The 21,890-nt window shown below is 33.0% G+C and overlaps 1 protein-coding gene across 2 annotated transcripts in view; it reads left to right on the top strand.

The window, feature by feature from the left end:
- Positions 1 to 5,260, top strand: part of LOC139487848 (wings apart-like protein homolog) — a 38,475-nt gene extending 33,215 nt beyond the window's left edge. For both annotated transcript variants that reach the window (XM_071273012.1, XM_071273010.1), the window contains exons 16-17: positions 2,451 to 2,546; positions 2,970 to 5,260. In XM_071273012.1, coding sequence (XP_071129113.1) covers positions 2,451 to 2,546; positions 2,970 to 3,035 — 162 coding nt within the window. In that variant the 3' untranslated portion in view covers positions 3,036 to 5,260. The remainder of the gene's footprint in view (positions 1 to 2,450; positions 2,547 to 2,969) is intronic.
- Positions 5,261 to 21,890: the final 16,630 nt, after the last annotated feature.

Below are 21,890 nucleotides of genomic sequence, written 5' to 3'. Positions count from 1 at the left end.
ATATTCGGTGTATGGAAGGACTGTAAGGTGTACATGTCCAACTGGCAGGTGTCATCTGACCTTGACCTCATTTTCATGGTTCAGTGGTTATAGTTAAATTTTTGTGTTTTGGTCTGTTTTTCTCATACTATACGCAATAGGTCTACTATATTTGTTGTATGGAATGATTGTAAGGTGTACATGTCTAGCGGGCAGATGTCATGTGACCTTGACCTCATTTTTAGGTTCAGTGGTCAAAGTTAAGTTTTTAGCTCACCTGGCCCGAAGGGCCAAGTGAGCTTTTCTCAGCACTTGGCGTCCGGCGTCCGTCGTCCGTCGTCTGTCGTCCGTCGTCTGGCGTCGTTAACTTTTACAAAAATCTTCTCCTCCGAAACTACTGGGCCAAATTTAACCAAACTTGGCCACAATCATCATTGGGGTATCTAGTTTAAAAAATGTGTCTGGTGACCCGGTCAACCAACCAAGATGGCCGCCATGGCTAAAAATAGAACATAGGGGTAAAATGCAGTTTTTGGCTTATAACTCAAAAACCAAAGCATTTAGAGCAAATCTGACATGGGGTAAAATTGTTCATCAGGTCAAGATCTATCTGCCCTGAAATTTTCAGACGAATCGGACAACCGGTTGTTGGGTTGCTGCCCCTGAATTGGTAATTTTAAGGAAATTTTGCCGTTATATGGTTATTATCTTGAATATTATTATAGATAGAGATAAACTGTAAACAGCAATAATGTTCAGCAAAGTAAAATCTACAAATAAGTCAACATGACCGAAATGGTCAGTTGACCCATATAGGAGTTATTGCCCTTTATAGTCAATTTTTAACCATTTTTCGTAAATCTTAGTAATCTTTTACAAAAATCTTCTCCTCTGAAACTGATGGGCCAAATTAATCCAAACTTATCCACAATCATCTTTGGGGTATCTAGTTTAAAAAATGTGTCCGATGACCTGGCCATCCAACCAAGATGGCCGCCATGGCTAAAAATAGAACATAGGGGTAAAATGCAGTTTTTGGCTTATAACTCAAAAACCAAAGCGTTTAGAGCAAATCTGACAGGGATTAAATTGTTTATCAGGTCAAGATCTATCTGCCCCGAAATTTTCAAATGAATCGGACAACCCGTTGTTGGGTTGCTGCCCCTGAATTGGTAATTTTAAGGAAATTTTGCTGTGTTTGGTTATTGTCTTGAATATTATTATAGATAGAGATAAACTGTAAACAGCAATAATGTTCAGCAAAGTAAGATTTACAAATAAGTCACCATGACCGAAATGGTCAATTGACCCCCTAAGGAGTTATTGTCCTTTATAGTCAATTTTCAACAATTTTTATAAAATTGTAAATTTTTACTAAAATTTTCCACTGAAACTACTGGGCCAAGTTCATTATAGATAGAGATAATTGTAAGCTGCAAGGATGTTCAGTAAAGTAAGATGTACAAACACATCACCATCACCAAAATACAATTTTGTCATGAATCCATCTGCTTCCTTTGTTTAATAGTCACATAGACCAAGGTGAGCGACACAGGCTCTTTAGAGCCTCTAGTTGAGTTTTGGTCTTTTTATCTAATACTATATGCCATAGGTCAACTATATTTGGTGTATGGAAATATTTTATGATCTTTATGTCAGTCATGCAGGTTTTATTTGACCGTGACCTCATTTTCACAGTTCATTGCACAGTGTTAAGTTTTTGTGTTTGGTCTATTTTTCTCAAATTATAAGTAATGGGTCAACTATATATGTTGTATAGAAGCATTGTTAGCTGTACATGTCTGCCTGGCATGGTTCATCTGACCTTGACCTCATTTTCAAGGTTCATTAGTCTTTGTTTAGTTATCTTGGTTAATGTTAAGTTTATGTGACAGTTGTAATAAAGCTTAGCTTTATACTTAGGACTATCAACATAATATCAATGATTAGTATAGAAGGCGAGACATTTAAGCGTGTGCACTCTTGTTGTACTATGTTATTGTCAACAAATATGCCTGGAAGTAACTTTATGTATGAAAAGGTCTTTGTCCTATTCAATAAGACATGACTTTTGGTTAATGAGGAGTAGGGTATATTTTGTACAACATCTCATGGAACTTTGTTGTTACATCTAAATGATCACTGAAAACATGCTCACTTGAGGTTATTTAAAAGCTGTATCATGTCCTTTCATTTGTACAAGTTTAATTTATTTACCATGTTAGAGTATTTGTTTTAGCTGGTTTGAATTACGAAGAAAGGGTATGTCCACTATCATTTTGTGTGTGACAAGAACAGAGTTTTTCCATTTTCATTTTTCACAGATTCACCATTTTCAGTGAACCGGAATTTTAAATGTGATGATTTACATATTAGAAAAATTTTCACACATTATAACAAAAAGTTATAATTAATCAAAATTTAAAGTAAATACTGAGACATAATTTGACTGATTTGATTGTATATTTCAGGTGTTTGTTAATCAGGTGAAGGAACATCTACCATCTGGTAATTTTGATGATATGATAATGATACTGAAGAAGTTTTTATCCTTTATGAGTCTAACGGTAAGTTTATATGTATAATTCAATTAACCTCCTTCATCGGTCTTGTGGAAGCTTGTTCGTCCACAGTACATTTAATCATTTCATATTCAATATTTAAAATCCATACATTACATGACATATATCTTTTTTTTTCATGTAAAGATTCCTGAAGCATATTTGATATCCACACATCTATCCACTGTCCTCTAAATGATTGCCTGTTGAATTTTAATATCCACACTTCTATCCAATACAATTGGAATATTTAGAAGTTGGAAAAAAAATGAAAATTGGCTGAAGAAAGGGATTTTTCAAGGGCAAGTTTTGTGACTATCTTTCATAAAAAGTTATTTTAGTTTCATGACAAAAATGTTTTATTGATTTACAGTATAGTATAAGGATAAGAAGGAAATATGTAAAAGAATGTGTACTTTTCTTTTTCAGACTGCCGTTGGAAGTTCAGGAGGGAAATCCATAGGTCATGTGATAGAAGTTCTGGAGAGTTGCTAACATTTGTGTACTGGGTGTCATATCAACATAAAATGGACCAACAAGCAGTTTATTACATGCCATACAAAGGCATTCCTGTAAAAGTACAAACAGTTTTTTTTCTGAAGGATTTATTGTTTTTTTCTTAATTTTCTGACAGAAATATGCATTTTAGAATTGATAACATGTATTTCTGGTGAATCCAAGTTATGATAGATATTGTTAATAGATGGTTTTACACAAAAATGATGTTTGATGAAATTTTTATATTTTGATAGATCTGGAAAAGTCGTATGAATTTTATTTAATCATTCATCACAAACATTAGCAAGTCACACATGGTAAATTATTCCTCATAAATCACACATTTAGCATGTAAAATAACACACAATATGTCATATGTTTTTATATAACATTTTTTATGTGAGAGATGAAGTGTGCAAACAACATTGTTTATTGTTTTTGTTGTTGAAATCGGGTTTGTCACAAAAATTCATGTATCATAATTTTTCTTATGTTGTTTGTTTATCTGTGTAAATATTTGTTTTCTTGTAAATATCAATTTTGTAATCATTTCATTACTTGGTTCAAGAAGGAATTAACGTATATGCTTATCATTTTGATATATATCTGGCATAATTCTGCTGTTTTAGACACATGACCTTGTTCATTTGTAGTAAGTAGTATAACATAAAAAAATAATTTGAGGTAGTTTATACTTAGTTCCAATGCTTTTCATTATGTTTAAACTACATATTTGTGCTTAATATAAGATGCAAAAATCAATTCTGACTGTTCTGGGAAAAATTCTATTTTAACACTAAATTTCATAATAGTGAAGCTATTCTGATATATTAAAAGTAGTTCCTGAAACATCCGTAAGTTATCAAAGCCCTTGTAATACAGTAACATAAGTTTGCCCTCAGCATGTCTGTTATCACTTTATTGCCATCAGAATAACACTTCCATTTATTTTCAGATGTCTTTCAAACATCTAATCAAACACTTGAATTATTAAAAAGAAAAGTAAAAACATTCTTTGCAATATAGATGAATATAATTATTCAAATTTGACGCAATAGTGCCTTTGTTTCTTGTCACAACTTTTTTTTTTTAAATAACTAAAAAGGTTTTTCTCTGATCAAACATCAATGGTTTATTTTCATAAACATTTTAAAACATTTTTAGAGATGTGGACTTCTATCCTTTGTTTATAAGAACACATGATATAATGGTTATAGGTGACGAAAGGCCCTTGCACTAATGATAAAATGACAAACATAAACCTATACTTAGGAGTGTGATTCTTGTGTAAATAGTCTGATTAAATATTTATGTACAAACTTCAAATGAAATAAGGATTATTACATTTAATGTATGTGGTATCACTGATGACATTTTGAAAAGATAGTCTCCGGAAAAGAAACCATGCAAATGCGATAATTTGTTGCACATCTATTTAGATCAACATAACAAGAAAAATATATCAAAATATTCTCCTGATTGTTCATTTGAGTATCCATCTTTGTGTAGATATTTTTTTGGGGATAATTGAAAAAAGTTTGATAAATTTGTAAGGCATCTTTAGAAATATGTCTTTATTATTATCATGCCAAATGAAAAACCTAAGACTGAGTTTGAATGAAGTTTACTTTAAAACACAAATGTTTTATAAATAAAGTGAATGAGTATGAAGGCATGCTGGTCATGGCATTTTATCATATTATTGTTACAAAGACATTTGTATCTATATGACAGCTAGTGTATACTTTCCAGGAGGTAAACAGAAACACTTGATTTTTGATTGTTTATGTTTAATAGAAACAGCTTGAACTTTTATTGTGCAATAGTTATCATTATAAAATGAAATGTCTGCTTATTATAAAACTATGAATAGTATACATACTATATACATTTTGGGTGTTGCTCATAAAAAAAGACATTTTTTAAAGTAAAAGATATTTGTTAAAAGTTAATAGGGCAGCACAAGATTTCTGGCAGGGTTGAAATGATAACCTATTAAATGTGTGAAATTGTACAAATTTAGTTCCTCAAACGATCACTTTATAATTGATTATTGTTAATTATATATCAATGACTTTTATATGTGATGTATAGTTAAGAGCGTGAGTTTAACTCCTCAAGAATCATGAAATTTGTATGCAAGATTTTCCATTGTGTAAATGGTAGATTTCATCATGTGTTAGGTTAACATCAATGAAATTAATAAATATGAAAATACTTTGCACTTTTGTTTGTAATAACTTCTTGAATGCACATAAGGCTCACATAACTCTAGATCACACATCCCTGTACATCTACTCATAAGCATTTAATTTAAAAAAAGAAGATGTGGTATGATTGCCAATGCGACCATTCTCCACAAGAGAAGTTTACATAACTTATCAACAAATAGAAAACAGGATTCAAATTTCAAAGGGTTCTTACCAGAGCTCCAGAAAAGCTTTGTATTAGCATGATAACGCAATAAAAACAATTGAAACACTAAATTCAATTGACTAGGGTAGCATTCAAAGCCCCAATTCATGCAAAGAATTTATTTTTGTTTGTCTAAACTAGTAGTTCTCAACCCTTGTGACCATCATCCTAATCATTAAATAGTTGTCATGTAAATCTATTTTTATAACATTAGGAAATCAGAGTTAGGAAATCTTCTCTCTTTCTAAAAATGAAGACATCAAATATCTGATTTGGGTCCCTGTTGGAAGGAATTATCTGTTATTCAAAGGTGTATCCCCAGTAAACATAACAGATCAGTTTATAAAATTTAATTTGGCAGACCATGAGTCTGAGATGCTGAAAAAAGCTTCCTAGTAAAAGTTGTATATTATGTTGAACTATTTAACAACAGACTGCTGTGAGGAAGCAAAAAAGTACTCAAGTCATATTATCAATTCCTCGATGGAGAATTTGACATTCCAGACCAAATATAACATGTTGACCAATTTTTCCTTCAATGAAAATACTACATTTACTAAAGGAGTAGGTCTGGTAAGGGCCGATTTTGGCCTCAAATTTCAGGTTCATCTAACGAAAGATTTTTGACACTTTTTAAACACTTAAGTGTCTTTTTTAATTGATTCAATTAGTTTATGTGAAAGATTTTAACTGATTTAGTCATTAAAAACGCTCCGATTCAAGCTCAAATATGAAAAATCTATCAATTATGCCAAAAAACGTCACTTTTCAGATGGTTTTTGTCAAAAATGAAAGTGGCCGCATACGTGTTCATCTTCAACCTTTATATATGTTATGTATTATCATCAAATACAACTTACATTTGAATATTATGAATGAATGCGACCACTTTCATTTAAGACGGAAACCGTCTAAAATTTAACTAAAATGCTAAAATTGTGAAGATTTCAGTAATTTAGCACGACTTAATGATGCTAGTACCCGATATATGGGCATTGTACTGTCAAAAACAGCCCATATGTATGTAGCAGAAGCATTCTACTTTCCAGTAAATAGCTAAAAGATTACATTTTCACAATTTTGTAAAACTGCTATATTTTGGGGCCAAAAAGGGGTCTTTCTGAACCTACTCCTTTAAGCAAAAAGTGAAATAAATAGAATGCTGCACTCCAAACAAAATCAAAACAGAAAGTAGTTTATAAAATGCCAAAATCAAGGTACAGGCATTTCCTTATGTAGAAAATTGTGGACTTAACCTGGTCTTATAGTTAGCTTAACCTCTCACAAGACACAGTGTCAGATGAGACATGCTTAACGTAGAAAGGAAAAAACCTATGGCTAAATAAAATTGATTAAACAGGGGTCTCGTATATTTATCGCTCGGAGTGGTCTACTGTAAGCTGCTGAGACAACATGTACAAATATGTTTGTAGCCACGAAGGAACCCCAAATATTCAGCTGTTAGAAAAAGGAGAGTGCTAAACAAAAAGATTTTATAAATAAAAATTACACACCTTGCAAAATTTAACTGATTATGAATGAAATAGTCTGATACATACTCTTTTTGTTCTAACCTATTTACTATACTTAAAAAAATAAAATACTAACTAGCAATTTCAATAGATTTTTATAATTACCCCAACCAAAACCAGTGGTGATCGTATGTGCTCTAGAAAGGTAATCAGTTACTGCCCCACTAGTTAACCCGTTTATAAAAATTGACAGAAATTTCGGTAGAACAGTTGAAACAAACCAGACAAAAAATTAACCCAAAAATTGTTCGTTCTATTGGGTAAACCAAATATAATGAACACCTTTGTTTGATACGATTACACTATGACATGCCTCAATTTTGAATTATTTATTGGGAGAACATCATCTTTATAGCGGAAAGTAAATTTAGAGTACTAGTATACTGCTAATTTCTTTTCTTTCTTCTTTTAAAGAAGTCCCCGTTTGAAGTCAGCCCCATAAGAATAAATGAACAAGTCGGCAAGTAGATGGGCAAAGTTGGTTCCAATGGGAACTGCCGATAGTTTATTGAAAATCATGTCCTCCAAACGTAACAAATATGTTTTCAATCAAGAAATCAAGCATCTTGATAATGTCAGTTTCATATAATGTTTTGTTTGAATCAGAGTGATTTTTTACAAAGTAGGATTTATCCCTTCCTAAGACATTTTTTTTTATAAATACCAACTCTTTCAATTTGTCTAATAATTTGGGATAGGGTATACTTGTGTAAAGTGTAGAAAAATCAAATGTTTTAATACTATTGCAAGATGAAAGAGTCTTACATTGTATGTATTGTAAAACATCTTTGGATTTTTTTAGTATCCAAATCTGATTAAAAAACTTCGAAGCCCGGCTTTGATTGCTGATCAAATTGATATCAATGATTATGAAAGAGGTTTCGAGGAACACTTAGACCTACCGAATTTGACTATTTACCGGATATGTAATAACATTATTAACACGACGGGTGACACATGTGGAGCAGGATCAGCTTACACTTCCGGAGCACCTGATATAATCCCAAGTTTATGGTGGGGTTCGTGTTACTTTAGTCTTTAGTTTTGTATGTTGTTTCCTGTGTACTATTATTTATTTGTTCTTTTTTAGCCATTGCTTTGTCAGTTTATTTTCGATCTATGAGTTTGATTGTTCCTCTGGTATCTTTCGCCCGTCTTTTAGAAGACTCAGCAATATACCGTTGTTTGTAAGGACACTTATGGAGTTTAGGTATTCAATACAGTGATGGAAGATTCCATATACAATGTTAACATAGACACATTGCCTTCCCTGGATGCATAACACACTCAGAAAAAAAAATCTTACTCCAAAAAGGACAATATGATTATATAGAGATATACAAAAGACTAAAACAGCAAGTTTAACATATCTTTTACATACATAAACAAAATGATACTTGACCATCCAACAAATGACCCTGACCAAAGTAACAGCAATTAAATATGAAAAAAATCACATTAGAAATGATTATATTTGAATAAAAGAAAATACCAAACTCAAAAGCAAAAGATATTCGAAAAACAATTTCAATCAGTTTTCATAATCAAAATGATGAGAAACAAGATAACTGAAAAATGGGCGTTTCACCATCCAGTTATACCATTTACCAGCATCACTACACGTGTCATACATAGACGTTTACAAATTATAATTCAATACAAAGCCAGAGATTCATACAACATCAGTGGCAATACAAAAACAAACTTCAAAACAGAACAAATTCTTACCATAATTCACCCACAACTGGCTGTGTACCAATTGATTGGAAACAAATGCCGCACCAGCATACTAGTATATAAAAAAGTGAGAAATAATTATAGTGTAGATGAGGCATGTACTAGAGACACATTCTTGTTTCTTCAACTTTTCGTCATATCTCTGTCTATTTGTATTAAAATTTTAAAGTCGTTATCAATAAATATTTCATTGTTTACGAGAAATTTGCAATTTACTATAATTGTCATGAACTCAAAATACGGCAAATAGTTAAAAATAAATGATGAAACATGTTTATATCCACTAACTGAGCCACTATTGAGACAAACACAACAAAAAGCTATGAATACAAATACGGATATTCTTAGAATTGAGGGTCATCATTTAAAAGTTACGATCATCCTTTATAAATTACAGTCATTCTTACCAAAAAAGATTTTATCTTTCTTTAACACAAAATGCATTTAACTTTTATATATCTAGTGGATGCTAGGCATTAAAACTTTCCAAACAGCATAGGTAAGTCTGTACACAGATTAGTTTTTGAGGTGAAAATACGGCCATATTTGTCCATTTGTTATGATGAACCTTAAGGCATGGCAGGACCTAGATATATAAAAGTAATATGAAGGCTATGTTTCAGAAAAGTAATTACTTACCTGGATTTCGGTGTGCATTTTTCGCAGTCTGCAGAAGATAGCAAAATAAACAAACATACGAGAAACGCGCGTTTGGCGTATATACAAAATTTAGTCCTGGTATCTATGGTGAGTTTATTCATTTGATACGGTCCACTCAGTTACACGGTTTAAACCACCTATTGTTCACAGGTATCTATTGTCCATCTATTGTCCATTTAAATCAATACTGCTCACAACATTGATTATATTAGGGAACCTCAAAAATTTTCCCAACTTAATTTATCTTAATTAAAGGGGCACTAGCTGCCAAATTCATGTTCACCGATTTGACTCAAATTATCATACTTTATTTATAACAATGTAGAACATTTTTCCAAACTATCAAAAGTATGAAATAAACAATTTCCAGGACATAGTCTCAAAAAGACGTAGCTTCGTTTGTGAGAGTTTTAGCCAAGACGCCATCTAATTTTAAAACTATCGAGTTGACCTTCTATGGCCATATAAGCGATGTAAACATAAACATAGATTTAAATAGAATAAGCAACACGTGCAATTGGATTTTTATAAGTCTGTTAAATTTTGTATTATAGATTCAAAATTTATGTTTACCGTCGTTTTTACCTTTAGATTTCATTTATCTAGGTCCAGCCATACTCTAAAAAATTTCAAGATACACAGGTTTGTCTATACTCACAGTGGAATTTGTAGTAAAAACGGCCATATTTGCGAAAAGGTTATGATGAACCTTAACAATAATATTATAATGATCTCCAGCGCGACTTCCTACACTTTGATCATAAGAAACCCAACGACTGTCCTTCACATTCAGACAAAAACAATCACACAAATGTAATCGTTATGGACTTTGTCAAAGCCTTTGACAAAGTCTCACACAAAGTCTCACACAAAATCTCTTGTATAAAACTTAATGTTTATGGAATACAAAATGAAACATTAAAATGAATGTCAGCCTTTCTGTCACAACGCACGCAATCAGAAGTCCTGGACGGATAGTCTTCCGATGTTGCTCCAGTAACTTCTGGTATCAAACAAGGAAAGATCTGCACCCTGCTCTTTTCTAATATACACGAACGAACTACCAGCATATTTGAAATCCAGTAAACTCGGACTGTTTACATATAACAGCATTATACAAAAAATATCAAAAAGGATCGTGATTGTCAGATCTTGAAGCTCCAACGAAGTGGGAATAAGAGTGGCTGATGGCTTTCCAACTGACAAATACGCAGTTCTCACTGGCCAAAAGAAGAAAACTCCAATGATTACAATCACCAAAAAGGTACCGTATCTGTTTCTTTGATGTTGTATACGAAAGACCACCTCTTACAGTCTTTTATAACTGTTTGTAATAAACATGTATGATATAATGTACGACTTCAGATTCCTGTTGGTTTTTGTAAGTACTTTTCTTGTCTAAAGCTACCAGGTCATTTATAAAATTTGTATCACATGATTAGTAATGCCTCTTCATCACGGCCGACACTCGGCTAACCGAGAGATTGGTCGGTTAATCTATATTGAGTATGCGGCTATATCGGCAGTGGGTCTGTTAATCGGGTTGGCTAAAGTCTGTTAATCAGGTGTTATCGAGAAAATCATTGAAAACTCAGAATGTTTCATTGTATAACCTTTTAAATATATGTTTATCATAAAAAATATTTATGTCTGACAAAACTATTCAATGTACTGAATCCAGTGGTGTAATTATTATTTTTCTAGCTTCTATGTACGATCTATAAAATGAAAAGGCAAATTACTCATCAGTAAATTTATACACATTTTACACACACAAAATGTACACAAAATGACACTTGGGTTGAATTTACTTGCATGCACTATTTTGAACATCGAAAAAAGACAGGCATTATGAGTGTTAACCAAATTGATATCATTTTGTGAAAAATCTACACGAAAATCTGTATTTTGGTGACATAAATCAATCTTTATTAAAAACCTGGTCTGTTAATGGGTCGGATGTATAAAACCCGGTCTGTTAATTAGTCTGTTAAGAGTTATGAATGACAATAAAAGTATAATTTTATTACTTTATGGTGTGTTCATTTGGTAGGCTCAAGACGAGCGGCTAAAATATACAGAAACAACACTTGAGCAATGGAACATAAAATATATACGGAAACAAAACATGAGCAATGGAATATAAAATATACGGAACAAAACACATGAACAATAACAATGTAGGCAATGGATATTAAAAATTGATAAAAATGGTTTCAAAAAGTGTTAAATTAAAGTAAAATTGATTTTATCCGAGAATGGTCGCATATATCATGTGGATTCTGTTTAATTGTCATGAATGACACCAATGTGTCATCTACATTGGTAACCAGTATATAAATCACAGGTTAACGTCGTAATGTAACTAAACATCAGTATATTGGGATGCCTAAATATAAAGAATAGAGAAAGAATAATGGGTAAGATAAATAAAATGTAGAGAAAAGTAACATAACCATTTAAAGAATACAGAAATAAACAACACCCCCCAATCCGTACCCTCATGGTATACACGAGAATCTGGATGGAGATACAGAATACAAAATAAAAGATAAGGACAGTAGAGAGTGATGCATTGCTAAAAAAGAGAAGAAAACAAATTGTTTAAGAATAAAGACATGAAACCCCCCTGGGTGTTGAAACAGTAACGGATTGCGATGTACTCATATTGGTGACAAATGCTTGACGTTTACATGTGGACACCTGCAGTTCTCCTCTGCACATATGTAGAAAAGGAACTAAACGGAATAAAATGAATTAAATTTTAATACAACCAAATGTAGCTGCATTCGCTCCTTTCCATTTATTTCTTTAGAATGATTTGTAAACAACAGATGATTAAGTAATACAAGAAAAAAAAAAACAATTGGATGATGCTGAGGAATTAGGATTAAGGTGGTACCGAACACTTTTACTAAAATCAATGTGGTTCGTTTAATTTGGATAAAATTTTGACAAAGTATTTAATTTGAACCTTTAACAGAAATATAAAAATTTCAAAAAATTTGAACCAACCGTTTTGTCAGAAAAATTTAAAACTGGTTATATAGCAGTTTGACAAACACCAATTTTGATCTTCGAGAAGCTTATTATTCCCTTTACAACACAACGTAATTAAAACGTATCACTGACTTTACAGAGTTATCTCCCTGTAATGTTGGGTACCACCTAAACGTCCAGTGACAAATGTCATGTGCATATGAAAACGACAACACGTTATATATGTACCCTGTGTTGTATTAGAAAGACACGTTCAATCGGATTTGAGAACATGCTACTTTGAGCAGACACAAAAATTAAGGCTGATTGAAATCGTTAATAATAAATTCATGCATATTCCAGCGACCAACCCAGATCACGCTATATTGAAGTGACACACTCTTGAGTAAAATGCAAAGAAAGTCAAAATAAAAATGCTTTTACTGGAAGGATAGTGTTGCATCGTATTATTATTTTTTGTCGAGCCTTCGACTTTAGTCGAAAAAGCGAGACTAAGCGATCCTACATTCCGTCGTCGTCGGTGTCGTCGTCGTCGGCGGCGTCCACAAATATTCACTCTGTGGTTAAAGTTTTTGAAATTTTAATAACTTTCTTGAACTATACTGGATTTCTAACAACCTTGGACAGAAGCTTGTTTATGATCATATTAAGATAGTATCCAGAAGTAAATTTTGTAAAAATAAAATTCCATTTTTTCCGTATTTTACTTATAAATCATGGACTTAGTTTGTTCTGCGGGGAAACATTACATTCACTCTGTGGTTAAAGTTTTTAAAGTTTTAATAACTTTCTTAAACTATCCTTAGTTTGTACCAAACATGGACAGAAGTTTGTTTATGATCATAAGATAGTATCCAGAAGTAAATATTGTAAAACGATAACTCCATTTATTCTGTATTTTACTTTTAAATGGACTTAGATTTTCTTCCAGTTAACATTACATACAGTCTGCAGTTAAAGTTTTCAAAACATTTATTAGATTCATTCACTATCCTAAATTTTTACTAAACTTGGACAGAAGCTTCTTACAATCATAAGATAGTATCAAGAGGAATATTTTTTATTGATTTTTTCCCTCATTTTTGTTGAGCGATTTACAGCAAAAGTAGGCGAGACACTGGGTTCCGCGGAACCCTTACAATATTTTTTTTTACTCAAGAACATCTCATTTTTAACATTTTCAATGGGAAAATATAAAGGTAGCACAACTATTTTCGTGGCTAAATAACTCTTAACTGACACAATTTCAATTGTCCAACCCATTAACAGACTTTATTCACATAATATTCACTAAAACGTGGTATTACTCACGTTATATTACAATTATGAAATATTTACTAATGTCAATTTATATTTAAGAACCAAAGTAGTATTTTGTGTCTTTTAATTGATATCTAAAATTGTTTGTTTCGCCTTTTATTAAAAAATTGCTATGCATGTAATCATAAATACTACATACTTGCGCGACGCCTTTTACTTTTACTGAAAACTGCGCAGACTATGAAATGTTTTTAAAGGTGGAAAATGTTCTTTGATAGATATCATTTTGTCAGACACTTTTCTTTTTTTGATTTAATTCTTATAATATTCCAAAAATCTGTATATTTGATCGAGTTTAACATTAAATTGTGCGTTTTACTCTTAACAGACGTATAGCCAACCCGATTAACAGACCCACTGCCGATATAGCCACATACTCAATATAGATTAACCGACCAATCTCTCGGTTAGCCGAGTGTCGGCCGTGTTCATGCCATCTCGTTTGTAAGCTAGCACATCCTAGTTCATTTATCATGTTGCTCACACTGGATCTGTTTCTAAGTTGGTTAGTTACGTATCGTGAAAATCTTTGAACATTTCTATTTTGCATACTAGTATGTGGTTTTGCTGATACAAGTCCCAAATTGTAGTGACATACTAGTATTTCATTTGTGGCTACTTAATTTCTCTTTTGTGACTGTTAAACACTGCGTGTTCAGGATTTTCCAAAGGTCTTCCCATTTTGTCAGTTTGTATAGATCAACTCGGAGTTTATGGCAATAATTGTCCGAGGAAATAGCCATGTAGACTACAGTTTCTTCCGCAAAAAGTGTCACTGTTTATGGGAGGCCTTGAGATAGGCATAGTATATACAAATAGAAATAGACTGGGTATTTGCACGGATCCTTGTAGTACTCCAGATCGGCGGATGTTTTGCCTTCGACCAATACTACTAGTTCTTGTTTTCTGTATCAGAGAAATTCTTTTATTCATCAGTTTGTCTTGATACAATGGTGAAGTTTATGCACTGGTGGTGGAAGTTTCGTTCCCGAGCCCAGTAGTCAGCACTTCGGTGTTAACAAGAATATCAATCATACGGTCATTTTTATAAATTTCCTATTTACAAAAGTATTTTATTTCAAAATACTAAGGAAAAAGTAAAATCACAAAAATACTGAACTTAGAGGAAAATCTAATCGGAAAATCCATAATCACATGGCAAAATCAAATTACAAAACACATCAAAAACGAATGGACAAGACCTGTCATATTCCTGACTTGGTACAGGCATTTTCAAATGTAGAAAATGGTGGATTAAACCTGGTTTTATAGCGCTTAACCTCTCACTTTGATGACAGTCTCATCAAATTCCGTTATATTTACAATGCGTGAACTGATTTTCTTATCACAGGCATATATTACCGTAGCCGTAATTTGCACAACTTTTTGGAATTTTGGGTTCTTTAATGCTCTTCATCTTTGTACTTTTTTGGCTTTTTAACTATTTTGATTTGAACTTCACTGATGAGTCTTTTGTAGACGAAACGTGCGTTTGGCGTATTAGATAATGAGTCTGGTACCTTTTATAACTATTATGTTGTATTACAAAGCACGTTGTGAAATGCTTTTGAGAAGTCCAGAATTTCACCTGGTGGATCGTCCACAGTGTGCAATGTACTCTGCTACATCATTATCCATAATAGGTCAGTGATACCGGTCTCTTAGCGACGACAGAGTTCTGTCCTATCCTAAATGATCCATTTTGGAATGTAAAGCCTATAGTACGGTGTTGACATGTAGTGAGGGCAATATCAGATGCTATTTCATAGCATCATCAGCTTTCACTTAGCGATAAAGTATTCCTTCGACGAAATTGAGGGGTTGATACTGTCGCTTCAAGATGCTATCCCCTTTTCTGGTTTCCGCTGTTTTCCAACATGCCAATCCGGTGTTTTACTATGTCATCTTGGTTCGCAACATTTTCCAATCAGTAATGTAAATAGTTATCAAAGGTAAGATATGATGTTCCAGTTGGTATACCATCGTCAGTAATGACATTATATGTCATTTCTTGGCATTTCACGTATGGTTTTGAGATGACTGACTAATAGATGGGCTTTCCATGGTGATTGGTAGTCTACTCAAAGCATCTGCGTCTCTGTAATTCCTCCCCGGACGGGTACTGTATGATGAAGTCAAACGTTGCTAGTTCAGTTAAACATCGATGTCCAGTGGCATCTTACTTTGCTGTTGTCAACACATACGTCTTTAGCTTGTTGTCAGCAAGGACGGAAAATCTGGTTTCATACAAATAGTCCTTGAACTTGTCTACTACTTACATTACAGTTGCATCACAGAAGCAAGAACCTCTAGCTTTTGTGGTGTGTATCTTTTCAATGACTATTTTTAATTGCTGGCAGAGCTGCTAAACCTCCTCTTTCTATTATGTTCCTGACAAAGGACTGCTCTTAAACCGGTTCTGGAAGCATCAGTGTGTAGTGCATATCAAAGAATAGGAGCTGAAGAAAGATGATGCTTAATGGTGAACATTGTCTGTCTTTGAAATCTCCCAAGTGCCAATCTTTCTAAGGTTCGGGTTTTCCTTTGCCTTTTTTCGTATCAGATGGTGTGAGCATGGTACCTCTCAGTTGGTCTGCTGATTTGAATGAAGTTCCATATAAGTATATTGTCGATAATACACAACAAGTCAAAGAAACCGTCGTATATCGTCTGGTGATGCAGGCGTTGGCCATGTGGTAAATAAACTCATCATAGATATCAGGACTAAATTTTATATATACGCCAGACGCGCGTTTCGTCTACAAAAGACTAATCAGTGACGCTCGAATCCAAAAAAGTAAAAAAAAAAGCAAAATAAAGTACGAAGTTGAGGAGCAATGAAATCCAAAATTCCTAAAAGTGTTGCCAAATACAGCTAACTTTATCTGTCTTCGCAGGATCTATCTCTCCTCGAGATTCAGAACCTATGTTGCCAACAAAATTTATCTTTCTCTTTCAGAATGAACACTTCTTCTGAGCTTACTTCAGATGTGCTTCTTGTATCCGCTGTAATGCTAGCACCAAGTTGTATATATGTCCCTCATATGTCTATGAATACACCAGACCATAATGCAACACTCTGCCAATCAGTTCTCAATCAACTGTTGATAGTTGGTTGGGCTGGTCCAACGGTAAATGATTTGCGTTCTTTGTGTGGTTCATATATCCCTGATAATAACCAAACTTCATATCCGTGGTACTAAAGAAGGTACTTTTTACCTTCTAGACAATCAAGGAGGTCTTCGATTCTCGGCAGCTGTAATTATCCTTTTTCCTGATGTTATTTAGCTGATGGTAATCAACACATAGTCTCAGGTTGTAGTCTCTTTTTCTTACCAAACCACGTTAGATGCAAATGATCTGTGTGATGGCCTGATAATCCAAGCTTCAAGTAACTGTCAAACGTGAGCACTAACTTCTTCCAAGCTGAAGGTACGTCTATTTCTCTGTTTGAAGGTGTTTTTCATTTATCAAGACTATCCAGTGCTGTACAATATCTGTACGGTAAACATCAGTAAAATTGAGAATGGATCAGTGTCTTTCTTCGAAAATTAATCCAATATGAAGTTATACTGATCATTTGTAAGGTTGCTCTTGGTAAACTTGGTCTGATCCATAATGTTTACTTTCTATTTCTCTGATGGCTGTTCGTGTTGTTTCTCTAGTGATACAGGTTGAAGTTCACAGATGATAGCTTTTGGTGGAATACTTATGGTTCTTGTGGTGACTATGAGTACCTTGATGGATATTGGTCCATTCTGGTCATGGTGGTAGTTGATAAGTACTGGCTCAATATCAAAATCTTTAAGGTCCCTTGCCAAAAAGAAGAATGTGTCATAGCTGTTGTGCGATAGTATGGTATCTCATTATCCAAGTTTTCAGTCAGTGAGATGTAATATTTAGGTGGTTAAGTGATATATTTTGCTTCTGCGCTCTTGGAGACACCTTATGTCGGGTTTTCTTCAGAACATCTCTCGCGCAACTGAATCTCATAAGTTCAGCAAAGTTCTTGGTAGTATCATACTTACGGTCGGACGGATATGTCTTTTTAGAATGTATTGAGTCCAATCCACAACATGGATTGTAGCATATCCTCAAAGTCCTCCTTCTTTTGCTTTTCATAGTATGCTCTCAAGTCTGGTAATAACGCTGTCATCTGTTCTAGATGTAAAAATGTAAAAATGCGCGCTGTAAAAAAAGTCTGCCAATAATTCCTCCTTCTTTTCCACACTACCATTACAATGTCTATAGCGATATTGCTTCTGTAGTATTTCCTAAACTGGTGTAACCTTTGTTGTAATTCTGCCTCATAAAGACTCATTTAATGTCTCTATGCCCCAACTGTTACATCTCCAGCTACAATTTCAGTTCCCGAAAATCATGGTATCTTGGATGGATAGTTCAAAATCATCTTTGTGACTTTTTATTCTGATTTAGATTGTGTAGATGTAGAAATGAGTTCATGTGGTGATTGAAAATCAAGTTTGCCTTTGATTTCTCATTTATCTTTCATCTTCCAAAACCCCACCATCCAATCGGCAAATTCATCTGGTGTATTTGCATTGCGTTTGACTCCCATCTGTGCAATTGCATTCATCATCTCCTTAATGTCAGGGTCTATCGATAATGGTGTCTTTTTTGGTTGAAGACAACATCTCCTCCTGAGGCCATGTTGCAAGTATGTGTATATTTGCATTGCCTGATTATAAGTATGTTTCCATGCTTGTATGCCGATATGACATTTGCTGTTCGCAGATATAGTTCCTCTCTTCAATGAATTATTGTGAAATGATGGGAATCATTTGTTTGGTTTTCTAATTCTCTTTTACTAATCAGACATGCAGCAAAGAGAACAGATATTTATAGATCATTTAGTATGTTTGCTTTATTTATTAGATTGGTTTTCTAATTTCCCGTTTCTCTTGGTTACAGCAACTTCCCATATTTGTCCGTTTCGAATTTCCACGGAGTTCGGTATTATTGTTATTGTGCTTTTTATCAATACTCTCTGGAAGATGTTCAAGGAATGCTTCAATAAAAATTGTCTCATAAGACAGGTGGTCTTTTAATACAGGTTCAATTTATATGAAATGTACTACAGAGGGATCTAAAATTAAGGGTCTCATAACACAGGTTTTTGCTTGATACAGATGCTGTCTTGATCAGGTTTGACTGTATATTCAAATCTAAATGATATTTATTGGTGAGCATACCAGAACACTATATGATTACCTGCACTGTAGAAAATTATATCCCAGACATTCTTCATCTTATTGTATCAAAAAACTTTTGATTATATCTCCTAGATTTTTATAGAACAGATTTTCGAAAGTTTCAACTTTGGAAATTCTATAATACACTGACTCCAAACTTTTCATTCAGAGAGGTTGCAGACAAGGAGATTCTTTATCTCATCATATTTTTGTTTTGTGATAAAATTTAAGGAATACTAAGAAAACACGAAAATATTTAATGTATTTCTATTGAAGACTCAGCTTGTTTGATATTACATTATGCTGCTAACACCACACTTAATTTAGATGATTCACCAGATGCATCTATAAGTATTTCAGAATTATGTGCTGAATGATATGGTTTCAAGATGAATTTAGAAAAAAAGGTAGTGAGGATTGGGAAAAGAAAATATGGCAAAAAATACAATGTGTGTAATGTGGGGATTTAGTGGGGATCAAATAATTTCAAAGCGTACTTACTGTGGATTCATTTATTTTCGTGGGTACTAATTTTTGTGGATTGACCCAAATTTGCATGTTCGTGGAAATTGGATTTCATGGTTTCGTCAAATTCTACATACAAGCTTAAGGAAAATTAATTATTCGTTGGACATTTGAATTCGTGGTTCACCTGTAACGACAAAATCCACGAAAATTGGAATCCAACGAATAATGATGAATCCACAGTACTTATTTTTACATTACCAAATCCGAACGATTGGTAACTAAACTAATGTGTTTAATCGTTTATTTTAGTTTTTTTGGCATGGTAAACATAACAACATCAAAAGAAAATATTAGCTGATGTTTTCAGAAAAAAAAGAGAAATGTAATTGACTGTTAAAAACGAATATGATTTGATCACATTTAATATTTGGAATAATTAACAAATCAAGGTTGGTAATGTAATCAAACACCATTAATAAAAAATGAACCGAAAAAGGAGTCTGTATTTATAATGGACAATTGATGATCTGGTAAGAATAAAAAAACAACATATAATATTGACAACAACATGTATCTACCAGGATGTAATTTCAGCATTTAAATCTTTAATGAAAAGTTTTGATATCAAATGTTATCAATTTTATAGGTTAATGAGACAACTGTACTGGTTACTTTTGCAATATTAAAAAAATCCACAAAAAGGGTCAAGACACGTACAATGTTCTAAACTGTAAAAAAAAACAAATATCACATCACAGGAAAAGTGGTCCTCACACCTAAATAGGCATACTATTATCTGGTATAAAGTGGTAAGAATGCCATTTCTGGAATAAAGTGATAAGAATGCCATTTCACATAATTAAAAACTGAAAACTATAGTGTCTCCAACAAAATTTATTACACACAAAATACAAGGAACAAATTAATGTCTTTACAAAATTAAAGTTATACAAAACAATAATTATGTTCTTTCTATATGGACTCAATAGAAACCAATGAACACATTATGGTTTTGTCCAAACGTATTTGACGTATGTGAAGATTTTAATAGATGCATATATACAAAAATTAAACTACCACTTAACTTAGAAATAGTTTAATACTGCAACAAGCTGTGTTTATTTCCTTAATATAGTAACATATCTATATGTTGTATAATGTCAATTTCATTATGGTACACTATCTCCACAATCAGGGGTCCATTAATGGATGAAAAAAAGTTTGACATTTGTGTTTCGATTTAAAAAGCTATCAATGTATTAATTTAAGTTGCAGTATAAAAACAATGTTAGGTCAATGTCTTAAAAATATAAACTTTTTTTTTGTACTCGGCGCCAAACTGGGGAAGGGCTCGGTACAACCTCGCCCTTCACCAATTTCTCAGTCTCATACAAAAATATATTCCTGACATTGACCTTAAATTGTATATTTATTTGCGGTCATTACAAAGCACTACAACGACCGTACTCCTGCTGGCTCCAAGTAATAGAACAACTAAAGCAACTTAACTTTAAAGTGTTAAAAGTATCCTCCTAAACCAGACTGTATGGAATATTTACCATTACTGTGTATTACCATTATCATTTATTTATAAGATTGTCAATGATTCAATGACACAACTATATGTGTTTGTTTGATTTTTCCTATATAACTATGGACTAATTACCGTACCTATAAGTATAATATTGATACAATGTATTTTTGACAAAAACCTAAAAAATATTGTCATTGATAAAATATATTCATGTAACATCTATACAGGCGCATAAAGAATCCTTGGGGTCGGATTATCTTACTATGCATAGAAACAAAGTATTGAAGCGGGAAACATTCTTAAGTGTAGCAATACGCCGAGAAAACAAGAGATTTGTTCTATTGGTATACGCCTATAGTCTTTTTTTGTCATATAGTCCAACTGCTTCATTTTTTATTTGTTCGTTCGTTTCTCTTTGGTAAATATTCTTCGTGTGTTTGTGCTCTTTTTCTTTCACCGAGTGTTTTCATTTGAGCGATATTTTATTTTAACATTGTCATAAAGTGGGAGGTTTGGCTAGCAATTAAACCAGGTTCAACCCACCAATTTTTCTTTAAATGTCGTGTACAAAGTCAGGAATAAGGCAATTGTTTCTATGTACGTTGGCGTTTGTTTTTTGTTGCACTTCAGTGTTACTGTTGTTCCTTAGTTTTCCCCTTATAGTTGATGTGTTTCCCTCAACTTTAGTTTGTAATCCGGATTTGTTTTCTCTCAATCGATTTATTACTTTTAAACACCGGTATACTACTGTTGCCTTTATTCAGTTGTTATACATCATTGGCTGTAAAATCTCGTTCCTCTTGGAGTTTATTCAACGCAAGTTACATTTCTGGCAACTTTTTTTAACATACGGCATATAATCAAAACCCTTGACTTTATAAACGGCAATAAAAATTAATTTATGTTGAAAAATATAACACATACATCCTGGTATCTATGATGAGTTAATTTGCAGTGTACCAAACATCGTTAT

This window comes from Mytilus edulis, chromosome 9 (genome assembly GCF_963676685.1).
Source record: "Mytilus edulis chromosome 9, xbMytEdul2.2, whole genome shotgun sequence".
NCBI classification, from domain to species: Eukaryota; Metazoa; Mollusca; class Bivalvia; order Mytilida; family Mytilidae; genus Mytilus; species Mytilus edulis.
This window is presented reverse-complemented; position numbering and strand designations above follow the sequence as displayed.